Here is a 16,185-nt window from a genome sequence, read left to right on the forward strand (position 1 = left end):
GGCTTCGCATGGCTAAGTTATCCAAACACTTACCAGCAGTGTTACAGGAAGAGGCTAGGGCAATCATATCGGACGGTGGAGCCACATCAGATCATATGATTGACACAGTGGTGGACGTAGCAGAATCAGGCTTTCGGCAAATGGCCCATAGTACGGTCCTGACAAGGCAAGCCTGGATGAAAGCAACAAACTTCAGGCCGCAGGTCTAAACTCAAATATTGGCTATGCCATTTGATGGACAAGATCTATTTGGGAAAAAGATTGATGACCACCTTAAGGGACTAAAAACGGACACTGATACGGCTCGAGCCATCAGTTCCCTTAAAGATGAGGACAAGGAGCGCAGACTTTTTCAATCATTTCAAGGATCATCGTCCAAATACAGAGGCTTTAGCCATCCATCCTACGGTCAAAAGTCACAAGGCAACACCTTTCAAGACAACAGATACCACCAGTCGACAGCCAGGTACAACCAAAGTGGGGACGTGGCTCTAACAGACCAAAACACAAAGCAAACAAAATTCACAACTCATATCTTCCCCTACCATGTTACACCCCGGTGGGGGGAAGAGTAAGCCGTTATTACGAACACTGGCAGCCAATAACAATGGACGGATGGGTGTTGCAGGTGATTCGAGAGGGTCACACTATCAAATTCCTGGATCAACCTCCATCCCTTGCTCCCATCCCACGCAAGGTATATCTCATGAAACATATCATGTTGGAAGTCCACAAGTTGCTTCAAAAAGCAACTATAGAACCGGTTCCAGATCAACAAATGGGAAGAGGTTTCTACTCCAGGTTTTTCCTCGTGAGAAAAAAGAACAGTCAGTGGAGACCGATATTAGATTTAAGAGCGCTGAACAAATTTATCAAGCGCATCAAATTCGAGATGACGTCCCTCCAGAACGTCCTCCTATGGTTGAACAAACACGATTTCCTAGCCACCCTGGACTTGGAAGATGCCTATTTCCAAATTTCCATCCATCCTGCCCACAGAAAGTTCCTCAGATTCATTATAGGGGAGTTACATTTTCAATTCTGTGTTCTCCCCTTCGGACTAAAGTCAGCACCGAGAGTCTTTACCAAGTGTCTGGTGCCAGTGACAGCAAGACTCAGATGGACAGGAACGGAGGTGTACCTATACCTGGACGATTGGTTAATAAGGGCAAGCTCGTTCAAACTTGCAACCTCAGCTGTGACAAATAAAATGAACCTATTGAAGGGGCTAGGTTTCTCAATAAACAAAGACAAATCCTGTCCAACACCCGACAAGACAGTGCTCATCCTGGGAGCGTAGCTCAACACCAGCATACCTACAGTACGGCCTTCAGCGGACAGAATATTAGAAATGCTTCAAATAACCTCTTGGTTCCACGACAACGTAACAGCCACAGTACACTCTTTCAAGTCACTCCTGGGCATGATGTCCTCATGTATATTTCTCATACCAAATTGCAGACTTCGCATGAGACCAATCCAAGAGACCCTAGACCAGCAATGGAGACAAGCACTCGGGTCCTGGGAAGATACCATCGAGCTCCCGGAAACCTTCCACAAGGCGCTTCAGTGGTGGAGCACACCTCACAATCTGTCTCAGGGAATGTCTTTCCAAGCTCGGACATCAACACTTCTCATCAGAACAGATGCATCGCTATAAGGCTGGGAAGCCCACCTGGCAGATCTGCAAACAAAGGGCACATGGTCAGGCCCAGAGTCCCGGCCACATATCAATATATTGGAATTCAGGGCAATACGCTGGGCACTGAAAGCCTTCCTTCCGGTACTAGCAGGGCAAGTGGTAACCATCCAGACGGACAACACAACCTCCATGCATTATACCAACAAGCAGGCATGAGATCGGAGATGTTGTCCCAGGAAGCGCAGAAGCTATGGACCTGGGCACTACAACACAAGATTCACATCAAAGCAGAACATCTACCAGGTGTGGATAAGGTTTTAGCAGACAAGCTGAGCAGAGACTACTCAGCATCCCACAAATGGGAACTGGACGAAACAGAAGCTCAATGGATATTCCACCAGTGGGGACATCCGAAGATCGACCTCTTTGCCACCAAGAGCAACAGAAAATGTCACATGTTCGCTTCCAGATACTCAGGACACCGGTCACTAGGCAATGCCTCCTCAGTGAACTGGACAGGGTCATTCCTGTATGCCTTTCCACCAATTCCTCTAATAGCGAGAGTACTTCACAGATTGAAGGAACAGGCGTGCACAAAGATACTGATAGCACCGGATCGGGCTCATCAGGTTTTGTACCCAACCCTCCAACACTTATCGCATTGGCCCCCGATTCACCTCAAAGCTCACCAGAATCTTTTAACACAACAGAATCACAAGGTTCTCCACCACGACCCAGCAAGCCTATCTCTCAAGGCGTGGTAACTGAGCAGCGAAAACTAGCTAATCTGACTCTTTCCCCCCGAATGCTGGTACATAATCAGACCACATACACCCAGTAATGGACTTGCTTCACCAAATGGTGCGAGACATCACTGGTGAACCCATGCACTGTGTCAGTAGAACAAGTGCTACCATACTTATTGCACCTAGCTAAAGCGGGGCTCTCCCTGGCTTCCATAAAGGTGCATTTATCCACCATATCTACCTACACTACAAATCCAAATCAACCATCCTTGCTTAGCGACGCGGCTATCAAGATATTTCTGAAAGGATTAATGCATACTTTCCCACCAACGCAGGTTCCTTCCTGGAGCCTGAACATGATCCTGGCAGCACTCATGGAATCACCATATGAACTCATACACAGGTGTGACATGAAATGTTTATCATGGAAAACTGCTTTCCTAGTAGCTATCACATCAGCCAGGAGGATTAGTGAACTGCAAGTTCTTTCATCAGAACCCCCATTCACCATGTTCCAAAGGGACCGTGTCATCCTTAAAATGCACCCTAAATTCCTACCTAAGGTGCTTTCAGAAATGTTATTTTCGGAGGGAATCATGCTTCCTACTTTCTTCGCAAACCACACATCTAATGCAGAGAGATCATTACACTCGCTAGATCTAGTGCGAATCCTGAAATTTTATATACAGATGACTGCTCCTCTACAAGACTTTTAATTTTTTTCGCTAGTCGCACAAAAGGACAGCATACATCTAAACAAAGCCTTGCACGTTGGGTGATCCAATGTATTACCCACTGCCATCAGTCTAAAGGCGATCCTCTCGCCAAACCTCCTTCAGCTCACTCCGTCAGGGGAAGAGCAGCTTCAGTTGCATTCCACGCAGGAGTACTCATGAAGGACATCTGCAGAGCCGCGACCTGGAGCACACTGCATACTTTTGCCAAACATTACTGCTTGGCTGATGATGCCAACAAAGAATCCGCGGTTGGACAGGCGGTCCTCCGCCACCTATTTGCGTAAGGTAGTAAGGTAGGAGCAGCCTTACTCTTCCCGCCTTTTCCCTAGTAAATGTAACTTGTTGAGTTGCTGTATGCTAGAGGCAATAAAGGCTACTTCAGAATGTATAGTATTGTGGGCATGCTTAACTGCTTGGTATTCTATTCAAGCATCTGAATCTATGAAAGATCCAATGCTGGAGAAGTCTTAGTTACTTACCTGTAACTGTATTTCGAATGGATTGTGTCCTCCCACATATTCCTCATCTTAGATATATATCCTTACCCTCAGTTTCGCCTCGGAAAATGTTTCCTCTCTCCAGCAGAGGGCGCTCCACTCGAGGCAACGACGTCGATGTCCCTCGGCGGCCTCCTTCGAGCACCGATGTCATCAGTTGTATAAAGGCCTCGAGCGCGCCCCTTGGCTTCAGTTCTGTTTTTCTGTTAGCTTCGCTTCGGATCGAGACAAAACGGCACTTCAGTTATAGCGAATTATGTCGTCTTCTTCGAACCCGTCCACTCTGAAAACAGGTTTTAAGAAATGCCAAAGCTGTGTAAGAAAAATGTCGCTGACCGACCCTCATCGTAGCTGCCTCTGGTGCTTCGGTTCTGAACATCGAATCGACGACTGCGGTTCTAATCAGTCAATGACCCATAAGGCCTTGAAAGAAAAACGAGGTAAACTGGCGGTGGAGGAGGAATCCTCGAAGTTTTCTTCGAGAGGGAAGAAAGACTCGGCTGAGTCTTCGGTGAAACACCATAAAAAATCCAGATCGAGGAGTAGATTGAGGAAGTCCTCTTCTTCATCCAAAAAAGCGAAGAAAAGACGGCACCGATCTCCCTCTTCCTCGACTACATCGGAGGAAGATATTAGATGTCCAACAAAGCATGACTCTCCTAAAAAGTGGGAAGCATTTACAGCATCGATGATGACAATTTTTGAGAATGCGGCCCAGACCCCCTCAAAAATGTATGTTGAAGATCATGCCTCTACACACAAGAACGGTGACGGGGGAAGGTCTAAAACTAGGAAATCCGACAAGAAATTGTCGAGGTTGTCTTCTAGGGATTCTTCCCAAACACCTAAAACGAAAAGCCTTCCATTGCATAAACAGGAGGCAGACCCTAAGAAAAAGACTTTAGACGTTGATACATCATTAAGAACCTCGATGAAAACATCTTTGAAGCCTCCATCGAGGGCTGTCGAGTATAAAGGGTCGACGACCCAGCCGAAAAAGGTTACGTCGAGTACTCTATCGACGACCTCGAAGACTCCTTCGATGGCGTTGATTGTTTCGAAGGCTCCTTCGACGGCGTCGATTGTCTCGAAGATACCTTCAACGACATTCGTAGCGCCTTCGAAAACATCGAATAATTCCTCAACAACATCGAAGGTAACGGCCACGACTTCAGTGCTTTCGACGCTTCTATCGACGTCGACACCAATTACAGGCGTGAAACCTATTCCTGAGAAAGTATTTCACCCAGAAAGCAGGCATGATTTTTTCCAAACTATGTCATCCATATATGGAGAAATGTCTTCAGGAAATGAGGAGGATGAAGAAGAAGATGAACCTGAAGTTTCATCAGCAGCGGTAAAATATGGTGCAAGGGAAGTTCCTGAGGAATTAATTGATCCTCACTCAAAAATGCAAGACCTGTATGAATGTTTACAATCTGCAAGTGGACTAGATATGTCCCCTGAATATGAGTTTGAAAAACCAGATTCAGCAGAACATGCTGATTTGGGTTATAGAAAACATATGAACAAAGTAACAGAATTTATGGGGTGGGGTAGGAAATCACCTTTATACCAGGATGATGATATGACAGATATTTTGTCAGGAGGTCCTCAACCAGATCCCATACTTCCCTTTCATATTGCCTTGCAAAGGAGAGTAAATGCTGCTTATATATGCAATATATGTGGCAAAATACAGACCTTGTAACTCTGATCCAGAATACTTGAGTAATCATCCATCTCCTGAGAGCCTGGTAGTTCAGGCAGCCACATCAACAAAAAATGCTGCATACCCTACAATTCCCCCTGATAGGGATGACAAAAAGATCGATGCATGGTCGAAAAAGGTTTTTACATCAGGGAGCATGGCTCTAAAATCCACGAATGTATCTTGTACTCTGGCGAGATTCACTTATACTCTGTGGGACTGCATGTCAGCGGCAGCTCAACACATCCCGGAAGGAGAGGAACGTGATGTTTTCCTGTCCATAATAAAGGATGGCAAGGAGGCTTCAGGGGAATGCCTTCAAGCAGGTTTGGACACAGCGGACAGTATCAGCAGGTTCATGGCGTCTAGCGCAGTGCTACGCAGATTTGCCTGGCTAAGGAAGTCAGGTTTCGCACCAGATGTTCAATCTAGACTTCTTAATATGCCATTTGACGGCTCAAGGTTGTTTGGCAGCAAGGCAGATGAAAGTTTGGAGAAGCTGCAGACCTCCAAGGCAGCGGCAAAGTCACTCAGTGCAGCTATAAAACAACCTCAGCAATGCCCCTACAAAGGCTCATCTTCCTGGTGGGGTCGTCCCTTTCATTTTTACTCCTCATTTGGTAGAGGAAGGGGACAGGCCAGTCAAAGAGGGCAAATGAAATTTCCTCGGGGGCGAGCAAGAGGTGCTAGATCTGCCCCAGCAGCGGCATCTGTCCCTTCAGCCCCTGCTGGAGCTCCCTCAAAACCACTCTGAGGTTTTGACTCACAAGACCCCAGTGGGAGGCAGGATCTCACAGCATCTGAAAGAATGGCGGTGCATTATTTTAGATGCTTTGGCGCTGAAAACAGTATCCCAAGGTTACTGCCTCCCCTTTCTAAAGAAACCTCAGAATCACCCACTGGACTACAACTGTACCAAAAATCCAGACCCGCTCCTGCTGCAGGAAGTTTTAACCCTGCTACAGAAAGGTGCAATAGAACGTGTACCTGTAGCGGAGAGGAACAAGGGTTGGTATTCCCTATATTTCCTCATTCCAAAGAAGGACGGAGGACTGAGACCCATCTTGGACTTGAGAAACTTGAACAAGTTCCTCAGGAAGGACAAGTTCAAGATGGCCACTCTTTCTCAGATTCTTCAGGCTCTTCAAATTCAAGGCTGGTTGGTATCATTGGACCTTCAGGATGCTTACTTTCATGTGCCAATCTATCTCAAGCACAGAAAGTACCTGAGGTTCGCGATTGGCAATTCTCACCATCAGTTTCGAGTTATGCCATTCGGGTTAACCTCTGCCCCAAGAGTTTTCACCAAGTTGATGGCGGTAGTGGCAGCGAGTCTCAGAAGAAGGGGGATTCATGTCTACCCCTATTTGGACGACTGGATGATCAGGGCACGTTCCCCAGAACAAGCCCAGGACCATCTATCCAAGACTTGCCACTTCCTTCACAAACTAGGGTTTTCTCTCAATTTAAAAAAGTCAAACATGATACCATCACAGAAGATCCAGTTTATAGGAGCAGTCTTGGATACTTGTTCGGGCAAAGCCTCGCCTCCCGAAGAGAGAGCTCACCACATTCTGCAGATGGTAACAAAATTCCAGAATGCCCAGTATCTACCGGCCTTCGACTTTCTCAGGTTTGTCGGTCTCATGGCATCCTGCATTTTTCTGGTGCCAGAGGCCAGATTGAGAATGAGATCTCTTCAATGGGCTCTCAGGACTCAATGGTCCCAATTCTCTGGGGAAATGTCAGATCTTTTACAAGTTCCAACCAGAGTGGCACAGGATCTACAATAGTGGACTTGCAGACAGCACATCCTCAGAGGGGAATCTTTTTGGCAACTATGGCCGGAGATAACAGTAGTGACGGACGTCTCCCTTACGGGATGGGGGGCTCACCCAACGAGTTGACGATCAGCGGTCGTTGGTCTCCATCGGAGTCCAAACTACATATCAACCTATTGGAGCTGAGGGCAGTGAGACTAGCACTGAAGGCCTTCCTGCCAGCTGTACGGGGAAAGAATGTCCTGATAATGACGGACAGCACAGTGGCCATGTACTACCTCAACAAGAGAGGAGGTGTAGGGTCACTACCACTGTGCAGAGAGGCAATGCAGCTCTGGTTCTGGACAATACAAGAAGGGATCTCTCTATCTGCAATTCACCTAGCAGGAGAGCAAAATATAGCAGCGGATGCTGTGAGCAGGCAGAGCACAGTCTCCCACGAGTGGGAGTTAGCTCAGGAAGTCCTTATGGAGATCTTCACCCTTTGGGGAACCCCTCAAGTGGATCTGTTCACGACCAGTGTCACCAGGAAATGCGAAATGTATTGCTCAAGGGAATTTCCCCCAAGAGGAGCTCTAGGAGACGCATTCGTAGTGGACTGGGAGTTTCCACTGCTATGCGTGTTTCCTCCAGTCCCAGTGATGCCGCAAGTAATCAGGAGGTTGAGGAAGTTCAGGAAAACCATGATCCTAATTGCCCCGGATTGGGCCAGGAGAACGTGGTACCCGGACCTTCTAGACATGTCCATCTGCCCTCCAATACGTCTTTCAAAAACAGAGGATCTGTTACGCTCATCTGGTTCCCACGGGGGCGTCGACCGGAACTGGGCCGCTGTTATTTCCACCAGCGTGACGTGTAGCACCGAGATGACTGACTGGACTGGCCCGCTCAGCCTAGTTTGTCTGGCTCGCAAGAATATTCTTCTGCAAAGGAGAAGAGGAATTAACCACCCGTGGAATTGAGTGTCAACCCACCTTCCCCACTCCCGTTGTCTTCCCACAGATCACTCTTGATGTCCCTTCCTTAGTCTCACCTGATGGTTTGGAAGGATGAGCTCTCCATCCTGCGTCGACCGCAGGGGCGCGTTGATGACCAGTTACTTCACTGGCGTAGAGGAATTGGTGAGTTCCAGTATTGACTCTAAAGTCCAATTGTTCATAAGAGTTCAAATGTCTGCTCTTCACTCTGTCCGATTCCTTGCAGGTTGCCGATTAATCCACTCGAAGATTTCCAAATGGCACTCGGTAAGATTCAGGTAAGTCTATTGTGGTTTTCCCCTTAGGGGCCGGGGTACGGCGATGAAGCAGAGTTGACTGTGCCGACCCGAGATGAGGTGAGACCCCCGTGGTAAATCAGGTAAGTTTTGTGGGGGGTAACTGGTATTGTCTTTGCTTTCTCCCCTTAGGGGCCGGGGTACGGCGAAGAAGCAGAGTTGACTGCGCCGACCCGAGATGAGGTGATTACTTCCCGTGGTAAATCAGGTAAGTCCTTGGGGGTAGCTTGTAAACCCTTAGAGAGTCCCCTTGCTCACCTTGCTGTCTTTGTCTCCTTAGGTGTCGGAGGGCGGCCGCGAGATGGAGAGAGCGTGATGGAATGCTGAAGTACCGCCAAGCAGGTGAGTTCAGCGCAGCGCCGTAGGAATGCAAAGCAATGCTTCAAAGACTTCTGTCTTTCAGTTCCATGGCGAAATGGATCAGGATTCAGGTAAGGATTAAAGTTAAAACTCCTGTTCTAACCTTTATCCTTCTTGTCTTCTTGTTTCAGGAGTCCCAGGACTGAAGCGGGCGTGGCTGAAGACTGGAGCTGCTGAAAACACGGTGAGCGTTATGCTGCAGCAAGCAGAATAACGCGAAGCACGTGTGGCTGTCCGGGCGTGGTTTAAATAGTCTTGGAAGAAGATCCAGGTAAGTATTCTTCCACAGCCCCGCCCAAGTAACAAAATAGTCCCTTCAGTAAAATAGTCCCTCCTAAGCCTCATTTGGCTTGAGTCTTCATGCAGCATGGTCTGCCTCAGGTGAGTATGCAGCATGGTCTGCTTCAGGTAAGTTATCAATAATGAGCCCATGGCGCCAGGACTGTACCCAAACAGCCCCTATCTAGGGCTTTTGGGCATGCTCCAAGTGGCATGATGCCTGCTTCCGGGGCTGCTGGGCCTTGTCTGGTCTTCCGGGGGCAGTCATCATGACAGGATCTTCTCTCGCAAGAGGGAGGTCCTGTTCTCCATCCAGAGGTCAACATACTCAACCTTCACGCATGGCTTCTGAGAGGTTGAGATACAAGGATTGGGACCTTACGGATGACGTTATGGAGATCTTAATTTCGGCCAGAAGGCCAGCAACAAAATCTTTGTACCGGTGTCGTTGGAACAAATTCAGTAACTGGTGCAGGGATAAGAATGTGGACCCTTTTCAATGTGATATTCCAATGGTATTATCTTTTCTGTTACATTTGGCTAATCTGGGGCTCCAGGTTAGTACGATAAAAGGATACATAGCAGTGCTATCTATCTTCAAGCGCTCGTCAGAAGAAACATTTTATTTGAAGATACCTTTAATAATACAATTTCTAAAAGGTTTAAACAATGTTTTTCCACCAATACCTTTTCAAGTTCCTGTGTGGGATTTAAATTTGGTACTGAAATTTCTGACATGTGCACCCTTTGAGCCTTTACATTCTTGCCCATTAAGGCTTCTTACTCTGAAAACTATACTTCTAATTGCATTGACAACAGCCTGGAGAGTAAGTGAGTTGCAGGCATTTTCTAGTGGTCCTCCTCACACCATCTTTCATAAAGATAACGTTGTCCTTAGAGTCAAGCCTTCTTTTCTGCCAAAAATAGTTTCAGACTTTCACCTGTCACAGAAAATAATTCTACCTACTTTCTACCCTCCTCCTCACACAAGTAAGGAAGAGGAAAGACTATATATGCTAGATCCTAGAAGGGCTCTTAGCTTTTACATCTCAAGATTGTCAAAAATACGTCAGTGTGACCAACTGTTTGTGGGATACACTGGTCGTAAGTTAGGACTACCTGAAACTAAACGAACATTATCAAGATGGATAATCTTAGCCATAACAGAGTGTTATAGGCTAGCTGGAAAAGATCCCCCTGAGGGTTTAAGAGCTCATTCAACTAGAGGCATGGCAACTTCAACAGCACTTAAAAGGGGGGTTCCTGTACAAGATATTTATGCAGCAGCCACATGGTCATCCATGCATACTTTCATAAAACATTATGCTTTGGACTCAACTACCTCTTAAGGAGGTCTATTTGCCAAATCTGTGCTACATTCAGTACATGACTAAAAAGGTACCTGTACTCCCGCCTCCAATAGAAAACTGCTTTGGGAGTCTATCTAAGATGAGGAATACGTGGGAGGACACAATCCATTCGAAGAACAAGTTACTTACCAACTGTAACGTTCTTTCGATTGGATGTTCCTCCCACGTATTCCTCATCGACCCTCCCAGCCTACCCGACAGTACAGTTTACGTGGTTTACACTCTGATTTCTTTTGAGGCTTGGGTCAAAAGAGGCACGCCTTTAACCATAGTCATGGGCTCTGATACACGAAAAAACAGAAATGAAGCCAACAGGCGCGCTCGAGGCCTTTATACAACTGATGACGTCGGTGCTCGACGGAGGCCGCCGAGGGACATAGATGTCGTCACCTCGAGTGGAGCGCCCTCTGCTGGAGATAGGAAACAATTTCCGAGGCGAAACTGAAGGTAAGGATACATATCTAAGATGAGGAATACGTGGGAGGAACATCCAATCGAAAGAACGTTACAGTTGGTAAGTAACTTGTTCTTGTCCAGCACTGGTATCTTTCATAGATTTACATGCGCCCACCCGCCTACCCTGAGAGGCTGCTCCAAGGCCCAGCAGTCATCGTACATGTAGTCTACTCGCGGCTCAAAATCTGAAGATGGCTGCCTGCAGCGGAGCTTAAGCCCTGCCACCTCATTGGTTAGGGCCATAATGGACCAAAGTGAGGTGGAGGGACTAGACAATTGAATGGATCATAGGTCATAATGGACAATCTACATTAATATGGGAATTATGTATATATATTTAATTTCTTTATTATTATTTTAATCACCGAGGATTCCCGGTCTGACGGTGGGGAATATTCAAGAATGTGAATCTATGAAAGATACCAATGCTGGAGAAATACAGTTACAGGTAAGTAAGATTCTTCATTATTTGTTCCTTTTCTGTATCTTTCCCCTAATTAGTCACATATTTGTTTTATGAAAGAGCGTTATTTCAGTAAATTCGGGTTTTTTGTCGATTTTTAACTCTTTAACCGCATTGTGAATGTGTATATTTTCACTACAACGCTTTTCAGTGCAGTGTGCAATCTCATAATGTCGCCTCTCGCCTCGATTACGTCAGTAAAGAAAATCAGGTGTAGAAAAATGTTTTACACAAGAATATATCCTGTTCCATTTTACAGAGTCTTGCTAAACTGAAGGAACGTTTTCGACATGAGCAGGATGTGGGGAGTTCTGAGCCAGATTTGATTTCCAGTCTATTGACCTCCCAGCTGTCGCTGTCCAGGCAAACCTTAGATGCGGGCTCTCAAACAGACATTTCTGGAGATGTAAGTACCTAAATATATTGCTATTTGAATGCAAACTGTCATAGCTGTCAAACCCGCCATGCACAAACAGGCTGCAGTGTTGGTAGAGCGCCCCGATGCAGTTGTTGTTGATATTGGTACAGGTGGGACAATTATAAAATAAATATATCCTTCTCTTATCCTGTGTAGTTATATATTCCACTATGTAGCCCTTTATCGATATTAAAGTACTTTAGGGGTTGGGGGGTAATTGTTCAAGAAAGTGGTAGGTGCTTGGAGGGGGCTGCCAATGCTAGCATTTATGTGCGCTTGGGACATCCTCTTACAGTTTATCATTTCAAAAAACGTACTGCAGGAAATTAAATGGAAAAGCTGGCAAAACTGCGTGTACACCTTATTTCTGCCCTCATTTTGAAAAAAGTGTAAACGCTGTGTGCAATTTACGCATTTTAGACGGAATTTACAATATATTCCTGTGGAATCCACCTTCTTTTAGCCAGCACAAATAGCGGGCGAATTCCATAGGAATCCATTGGTTTTACACCAACATGAAAATGCCAAGCTGGTGTAACACCTTGTGATGTTTGGAAGCGGAGCCGGATTACACAGGCGAAAATGTATTTCCCATTCTGTGCAACATTACACTTTTGGATAGATTCAAAATCCCCTGCGAGCATAAAAGCAAGGCGTAAACTGCTTATGCCTTGGTTTCATGCCTTACCTTTATACTCAGAAACCTTGGGAAATGATTTCATATATGGTATGACCTTTCAAAACATTATTAGATTGTTTCACCCTAGATTTGAATGGAACAAACGGTAAAGGATGTACATGTATGTGTGAAACATTTTCAGGGCAAGAAGAGAAGGGAATCATCATGACCTCAGTTTATCTAAAATACCGTGAACTCATACCTGTTGTGTCAATTCATTTGAAACTCTCAAGGGCAATGGACAGGCAATGTCCATATGTTCTATTGAAAACTAGGCAAGTAGGGTTTGCCATATTTCAAATCACATAAGGAGGGGGGTAAAATGAAAGACGCCATTACTGCTGTATTGATGCATGCAGTTTAAGTGCCTCTGTGTACTGTGTGGATCTGTCTCTAGGAGGCCTGTTTCGGGGTCATAGAGGAATTTGTGTCCAGGTGTTACATTGGATGCACATGGAGGAAACCTCTTGCCCAGGACCATAATGGCTTCCATTTTTCATGTCATAATTGCCTACCCACATTTTTGTGCTATTTGCCTTGGAAATTGCATCTAGTCAATACGCAGGTGTGAGCAAAAATCTTACGCAAGGTGCAGATGAACTCTCTGGTACATCTCTTGTTCCTGAGTATGTTTTCAAAGGCCATGGGTTGGCAAGTAGCTCCTTCCTTGATGGCTCGATGAAGCTCCCAATGGCTAATCTGAAAGTATTCCATCCTCTTTGCTTTCAATAGGCTACACTCCTTATATTCTTGGAAGAACTTAACTCTATCCCAAACTAACACATTACCAGGCTCGGACTGGCCTCTAGGGCATTAGGGCCATGGGCGAACCAAAATCACAAAATGCTGGTGTTGGGTAGTATTGTTGGTCAAAGTGGGCCACTCTTTTGGCCTATTTGAGCCAGTTAATGAGTTGATTCAATCTGCGGCTGGTAGCTTTGACCAGTGTTGTGGACAAAACATTCTTTACAATGCACTATTTGCATCACACTTTATCAGAAAACTCTCCCTTGGGTACTATTCAAACAGTGTCACAAAAGGAATGAATTGCCATTTGCAACTGTGGGACACTTTTTCATTGGTGCCCGAGACAATTTTATGGCCCAGTCCGATCCTGCACAGTACCTTTTTTTTCACACACCTAGCCGTCCATCCCCTACCCTGTGGTGAAATCTGGATTACAGTCTTATTTTGTCAATACTAGGTCCGAGCCTGCAAACATTGATCCTGTCACTCGGCTAACGTAAACTGAGACGGGTGGGTGGATTTTGGAATCCATATAAAATTGTGCGTCCGCTCACCGTGCTGTCCACTACCCCTTGCCCCTTTGCCCTGATTCGACATAAGATTTAGTGTGGATTTTGTCACTGATTTTGCAATGAACCCAGCGGTGCAAAAGTAATTCAAACGTTTTGCCAAATGTGACCAACATTTTCTGTGACAGAGTCCTAAAAAGAAGTTCTTTTACAACATCAGGGCCCTCAGGCTCTTTTTTGACTTCAGTTTTGTGATGGTTGCTATTACCCAGCTCCGTCCGCATAGTTCCTCAGAGCATATATATGATATGGAGTTCTGCATAGAATAGGTCTGTATAAAAATCCGTAAATGCTTTTAATTAATCTTGGTCCTTATACTGTCTAATGCCAGTCTTGCCCTTCGTTATTGAAATAAATGGGTGTTGGGACACAGTTTTGGCTAAGAATTTGTCAGGTTTGTTTCCCTTCTCATAGAAGGTAATCGTGGGAGTGTTCAACTTGTGGCCGAATGAAAAGGAATCGCTGCAACTAAAAGGTGCCCCTCAAATCTTGATGCCCTTTACTTCAAACAATTAGTGAGGGGGGCCCACACACGCATCTGGGTGTGAATCACATAGCAGTGCCTCCTCCCCCCTCTGCCCTGGGGTTACCATCTTACTGTCCCATTCACACTACTCCTAAAAGCGCCAAGGCCACACATTCAGCTATCTGACCCGACCATGGACGAACATCACGTTAAATGAGCTCCTCACAAAACAGATGTAATATGGAGGAAAGGCTATGACGAGTCAGATGAGCCTGATTACTACTGACAACTCTGATCAGTAAGGCAGAGACCAACATTGACCACCACTCACAACACATAGAACTGTGACTAATATTCGCTCACTTCACCAACAGAATAGTACTGATTCAAGACTATCTGGGAAAAAACGGACTGCAACTCAACACCCAATAAAAAAATGGAACAATCACCTAGGGCAGTTCCTCTAGGGACCCTCGGCGCCTTGCACATCTTCTTTGTGCAGTATTGTGCTACACACAGTAAACCTCAGCAATCTAGCAGGAACAAAGGCATACCACAACAACCAGGGGTTATCGACTTCTTCCAATCACTTTTCACCTTGTCCATTGGCCTTAGACAACCAACTGTTCTTCAAACGTTCAACTCTATACAGGTCAATCCTCTATTTAAAAAAGGTCGCATCAAATCCTGGTTGTGCTGCGTACCCACTGGGACTTCATCCTGGTTAAGGTCCTTCCCCATGGTTTTTCAAGAAAGCTTTTAAATTGCATTGTTAGCGCAGTTCACCACAACCCTCGCTCACCTCGGTCTTTGTATCTGCTGAAGAGTGGACTGAGAGTCTAGCCAGCCCTCTGTTCTGAGCCTCACATTCAATAACTTGCCATTTGTGTCTCACTTGCTCAAACACATTAAAGGAGACAGCAACTTAACAGCAAGCAAAGTTTAATATATAATAACACATTCAGTCTGTCAGACCTCCCCTCTTAAATCATGGCCCCTCCCCTAATCTTTCCCTACTTCATCTTCTGGATCACTTGTCCCTACCTTCTTTTCTCCTGAATGTCCCTCTCTCTGATTGTCCGTGAGGTCTCTGGCTTGCAAAGCTGTCAATCAAGTTATCATCATTTGCTTAACTGGAGGGTTATGGGTAGGCCATCCTAGAACAATTCACCCTTCTCTGATGCCTGAGTGACTGTCATCAGCCAGTGAGGTACCATTGTTGATCAGTGTTTCTTCTCCATCCCATTCCATTTGGCTGGGTCATCAACTCTCTATCTCGGCTCCTCCCTCTTCCAGCCTCACTCATACTATGGACGTCATTTTGCTCATACCTGGAGTCAGAAAAGCCTTGACGGAGTCCTATCTACAACATGGGTGTCTACAACATTGACTGAGTCTCTGTTCTGTTGCACAACAAGGTGGGGAAGGAGGAGTTGCTTGTGAACAACTTGGAGAAAGACCAATTACCTCACTCATGGTAGACAACCGCAGGCTTCGGCTGATATACTCAGACTAGTTTAAATTGGAGGGGGTATAATAGTGGGTACTCCCAAATTTTTTTTGTTTTCGGGGGGTCAGGTCTGTAAACAGGGAGAGTGAAGGGGAATAGAAACACAAAAGGCAGATAGTTAAAAATAAAATTTCATAGAAAAATATACACTTAATAGGCTTTATCATATCTCACTCATTCCATTCATACCAATTCACTCATTCTGTGACATCCGGGTTCGGCAGTTAACATTTTCTTAGCACATATTAGTTATTATTAATATGTATGACAATTGGAAAACACACAATTGGATTTTCTATAGGTCGACATATGTTTCGGCCCCTTTTCCATAGTCCCATCGTTGTCTACGGTGGTCTAAATAGTCAGTGTTGGGCCATCTTCAGGACAGTGATGATTTAGTAAAAGCTTAACGTCTTCACCCTTTTTCCATATGAAAAGCCAAATCTGTGGCCGAGAACGTAGTTGTGGACCACGGAGAAGA

At 45.6% G+C, this 16,185-nt stretch overlaps 1 protein-coding gene across 1 annotated transcript in view; it reads left to right on the forward strand.

The window, feature by feature from the left end:
• Nucleotides 1-16,185, forward strand: part of WWC2 (WW and C2 domain containing 2) — a 2,565,136-nt gene that overhangs the window by 1,236,518 nt on the left and 1,312,433 nt on the right. Inside the window, exon 7 of the mRNA XM_069631472.1 lies at nt 11,575-11,721. Coding sequence (XP_069487573.1) covers nt 11,575-11,721 — 147 coding nt within the window. The remainder of the gene's footprint in view (nt 1-11,574; nt 11,722-16,185) is intronic.

Source organism: Ambystoma mexicanum, chromosome 6q (genome assembly GCF_040938575.1).
Source record: "Ambystoma mexicanum isolate Mex_15411 chromosome 6q, UKY_AmexF1_1, whole genome shotgun sequence".
Classification (NCBI taxonomy): domain Eukaryota; kingdom Metazoa; phylum Chordata; class Amphibia; order Caudata; family Ambystomatidae; genus Ambystoma; species Ambystoma mexicanum.